Source organism: Taurulus bubalis, assembly GCF_910589615.1.
Source record: "Taurulus bubalis genome assembly, chromosome: 11".
NCBI classification, from domain to species: domain Eukaryota; kingdom Metazoa; phylum Chordata; class Actinopteri; order Perciformes; family Cottidae; genus Taurulus; species Taurulus bubalis.
The window spans coordinates 460,816-465,815 of NC_136599.1; the positions used below are offsets into that span (position 1 = coordinate 460,816).

At 47.8% G+C, this 5,000-nt stretch overlaps 1 protein-coding gene across 1 annotated transcript in view; it reads left to right on the forward strand.

The window, feature by feature from the left end:
• Positions 1 to 221: 221 nt before the first annotated feature.
• The window catches only part of LOC306743589 (IQ motif and SEC7 domain-containing protein 2-like), a gene marked incomplete at both ends in the record, with an annotated part of 124,002 nt that continues 119,223 nt past the window's right edge, over positions 222 to 5,000 (forward strand). The window contains one exon of the mRNA XM_079226117.1: positions 222 to 949. Within this exon, the coding sequence (XP_079082243.1) occupies positions 222 to 949 (728 nt within the window). The remainder of the gene's footprint in view (positions 950 to 5,000) is intronic.

Here is a 5,000-nt window from a genome sequence, read left to right on the forward strand (position 1 = left end):
AGTTTTAGGGTGTAGGGCTTAGGGCCATAGGCTTTACTTTTGTAGTTATTTAGACAATAGGTCTTAGGTTGTAGACTAGACAGTAGATAGTCTGAGGAGCCCTGAGAACCTGGATCTAACCGACTCCACAGCCAACAGCATCCAGGCTCTCTAGTTCAGCTGCAGTGGACCTTGGTTATTGGGCCTTTTCCAAGCTGTCTAATTCTCAGACCAGAAAAGTCATGGATGCTAATCAAGGCCCGGGCCAGGGCAGCCCAGAGAGCCCGAACCGGGCCGTGGAGTACCTTCTTGAACTCAACAACATCATCGAGAGCCAGCAGAAGCTTCTGGAGACTCAGAGGCGCCGAATCGAGGAGCTGGAGGTCCAACTGGAACGGCTCAGCCAGGAGAACAAGGACCTGCGTTTGGACCGGCAACCCGTTGCTCCTCCTCCGCCGGCACCTCCTCCCGAGGCCCCTCTTCCTCCTCCTCCACCGCCTCCGCCGGTTCAGACCATATCGACATCCATTTCTGCCAAGAATCACCAACATCACCACCACAACAGCCAATACCAAGCTCCGCCCCAGCCTCCCTCATCCATCCCCCTGCACCACAGCCACCACCACCACCAGTACCATCAGCACCACCACCACTCCTCCCACCACGCCTACAACAGCTCCAACAGCACCGGTCCGACGGCGATGCCAGTCTCCGCTCCGGCTTCCGTCCCAACCTCCATCTCGATCCCCACCCAGATCCCGTCTCCGATCTCCGCCCCGGCTCCACCTCCCCCACCTCCCATCCCACCCAGGGATCAGCCGCGGGCCCACAGCCGGCTGACCCGGATGCCCTCCACCAGCACCGGCACCAACACCAACTTCGTGGAGAAAGAGAAGGAGAGGCTTGAGCGCCTGCACAGATCCAACGCCTCCAACAACCACCACGCCCACACGCTCCACCACCAGAAATCGTAAGTTAAAGTTTCAGATATACTACACCCAAAGTCAAAGATCACATGAAGGGAAGGTAAACCTGAACCCAACAGGAGCGAAATGAACAAAGTTCCCCATCTAACTGCTGGTGACCTCAGAACGTTTGGCAAAATAGTGAACTTGTTTTGTTTTTCTCATTTCACAAGAGAGAAAACAACATAAGTTGCCATCGTAAACAACAATATTGTGGAAATACCAAAGCGAAGCTCCATGGTTGGCTCCTTCAAATGCTTCTTTAGATGTCAGGTTTCTCATTTCTAATGTTTTTTTTCTTTTTTCTTTGACTTTGAGGGCAACTAACTTTGCAGCTTTTTTTATGCGGGTTGTTTGTGCAAGCCAAGAAATATGATATGAGCCCACCTTTATTCTTCGCGAGCAAAAAAATAAATAACGAAATCAAGCAACAGATTCAAAGACAGAGCTGTTTTGCTGAATGTGATTTATTAAACAACTCAATAACGTCCAGCATTGACGTTTGTCCTATGCTGTCGGGTTGATAATTATTCATCCTTCTATCGGCTAACAGGGATAAAGAGTGGAAGCTTGTAGTGGAATCCACATATTGAGAGCGGGAGAGCACGAGGCTCCAGAGACAGACGAGCTGACTGACGACAGCGTCCTCATCACTGTGTTTGCTGCTGTTACGTAAAGGATATTTTTGCTGCTTGTTCTGGCTGATAGCTTAAAGGAAACACGCTGTCGGCTGCTCTAACCACCACGATGAGCTCGCTGGCTCTTGGTGGTTTTCTTCTCTTAATCTGTCGTTCTGTTGCTCTGAGAACATGTTTTTCAATCAGAAATCATTGTTCGCTGCTTGGAATTGGGTTTGTTGCCTGGCAACGCTATCTTCGGAGCATCCCATCAGGAAGTGTCGAGGACGTCTCCGTGCACGTGTGCTGCTGTAGGCAGGGTCGTGTGCACGAGTCAGGCAGCTGCTTCTGCAGCCGCTGACTCTGAAGCCGCTCACGGCGATTGCTCGTTGTGAAGGACGACACTCGCTAACATCTGAAAGGGTTTAAAACCGCGTGAAGCTGGCGCTGCTGTTGGGGAGCGTGGGGCATCGACTCCTGTTGGGGAGTAATAGTACTACTGAATAAAGAAAGTAGCACCTAGTAGCACTTTAGTAGCACTTAAATGTCTCTTACTAATAGCACTTTGTAGTTTAACTTTGTTGAAGAAATTGTACTTTCTTGATTCGTGTTGTTCTGAGTTTGTAATCATGGTTGAATCACTTATTGTAAGTCGCTTTGGAGAAAAGTGTTAGCTAAATGAAATGTAATGTAATATAATGGGAGTGTGGGGCATCACCTCCTGTTGGGGCATCACCTCATGTTGGGGCATCGCCTCCTGTTGGGGCATCGCCTCCAGTTGGGGCATCGCCTCCAGTTGGGGTATCGCCTCCTGTTGGTGCATCGCCTCCTGTTGGTGCATCGCCTCCTGTTGGGGTATCACCTCCTGTTAGGGCATCACCTCCAGTTGGGGTATCACCTCCAGTTGGGGTATCACCTCCCGTTAGGGCATCACCTCCAGTTGGGGTATCACCTCCTTTTGGGGTATCACCTCCTGTTGGGGTATCACCTCCTGTTTGGGCATCACCTCCTGTTTGGGCATCACCTCCTGTTTGGGCATCACCTCCTGTTGGGGCATCACCTCCTGTTGGGGTATCACCTCCTGTTTGGGCATCACCTCCTGTTGGGGCATCACCTCCTGTTGGGGTATCACCTCCTGTTTGGGCATCACCTCCAGTTGGGGTATCACCTCCTGTTTGGGTATCACCTCCTGTTGGGGTATCACCTCCTGTCACTGCACAGAGAGCCACAGAAAAGAAGGCCGGGGACGCAGCGATGACTCACGGAGACAGATGTAATAGTACTACTGCTTTGTCTCATAGATGGAATAGTACTACTGCTTTGTCTTATAGATGGAATAGTACTACTGCTTTGTCTTATAGATGGAATAGTACTACTGCTTTGTCTCATAGATGGAATAGTACTACTGCTTTGTCTCATAGATGGAATAGTACTACTGCTTTGTCTTTTAGATGTCATAGTACTACTGCTTTGTCTCATAGATGGAATAGTACTACTGCTTTGTCTCATAGATGTAATAGTACTACTGCTTTGTCTCATAGATGTCATAGTACTACTGCTTTGTCTTATAGATGTCATAGTACTACTGCTTTGTCTCATAGATGGAATAGTACTACTGCTTTGTCTCATAGATGGAATAGTACTACTGCTTTGTCTCATAGATGGAATAGTACTACTGCTTTGTCTCATAGATGGAATAGTACTACTGCTTTGTCTCATAGATGGAATAGTACTACTGCTTTGTCTCATGAGCTCTCAAACACGCAGCCAGGAAGTCAAGTCGATATGCACATCCTGTCAGGTCTGAGGCGTCTTGAGGAATCATAATAAAAATGATATCCTCGGAGCCCCGAGTCATGGGACATTCAGGTACAGCTGATATTGTGAGAAAAAGCTGACCTCAAGCTTGCAGGCAGTAAAACATAGATGCAGCCTGACGGCAGTGAGATGAGGCTGTCGGTGCTCGCTGCCTCTTCAAGTGGCTGAGCGGGATCCAATAAATCCCACAATGCACTTGGGCAGATTGTGGCACGGGGGCACGACGGCATGTTGCAGAGCTGCCCACACCGGTTTCTGAGTGATTTGGTATTCGGGCATGATGCAGCAAAATGCAAAGCACCCTCACAGATGTACCCTGCAGCTCCTCGGCTGGAGGAGGCGGTAAATACTGGAGGACACGAAGCAGCAGTTTCATCTGAAGGGTTTCTGAGTCTCAAACTCCTGTCACACACATATATTCTCTCTCAATAGATGTATTGTATGGGAGCCATTTGCAATGTAAAGCATTTAAAACACAAACTGTGTCCGTGGTCCTGTCAAAGCCTCACACTCGGTTGGTTTATCCATCTCTCATCGTAGTCGTTTAGAAATCAACATGCAGAGGAACTTTGCAGGGTATGGGAGGGTCTGTGGTTCGTACAATGCAGGGCCTACTGGCCGCACTGGTCTTGATGGGCGGCTGGAGAGCTCATGAGGGAACGGCTGCTCGAGTGAAGATCTGTCTTCAGAACCAAGACTTTGGTAGAAAGTCAATGCCAAAGTTATGAAACCCGTTTTTTTTCCAAACTGCATGTAGCACAGGTTCTGACAGAGGAGACAGAGGAGACAGAGGAGACAAAGGAGACAGAGGAGACAGAAGAGACAGAGGAGACAGAAGAGACAGAAGAGACAGAAGAGACACTTTTGCAGGATTTCAGATGGATGAAGAGAAGAGGATGCATTCTTACCTACCTACCTATCTACCTAATCTGGTTATGGGGCCTTTGCATATGAACCTGGAGTTCGGCTAACGTAATTTAGCAGTCGGATGCTATAAACGGCGCTAGCTTAGCATAGCCTAGTCTTGCTGTTTGGGTTCTACTTATATTGCCTCAGAAGAAGAAACGGTGTGAAAAGGGTTAGAACTCTTTTACTGATAGCAGACCGGCGGGATGCGACCGCTCACGAAGGGTCTCAGCTGTCGGTGGCGTTGTCAGCAGGTGAGAATACACGTTTTAAACGTGAGTAAGAACTGGACTATGATTTATTTATTTTGCAAACGAGGCAAATGGAAGTTATTTTTTTCAGAATTTCAAGATTCTGATTCTGAAGAATATCAAACAAAAAGTATATTTTGAAAGAAGCGTTTTTGTAAATGTTCCTTAAGAACCTTTTATGCACAGAACCCTGTTTAAAGAAAGAGATCTTCAGCAGTGTTGGCAGCGTCTTCAAAGGGAACAAAAAAACAAGATGGCGGACTTGTGGCTTCAAACCGCAGTCAGCAGACCAACGGGTGACGTCACCATAGACTATATCCAGTCTGTGGTACGAAATAAAGAAGTCAAATACCAAGAATCATATCAATAGATTGTATTTAATATTCATTATATTTACATTTAGATTGACCTGATCACTGCGATCCAAATGTGATCTAACAGCACCAACGTGTTTCCACGAATAG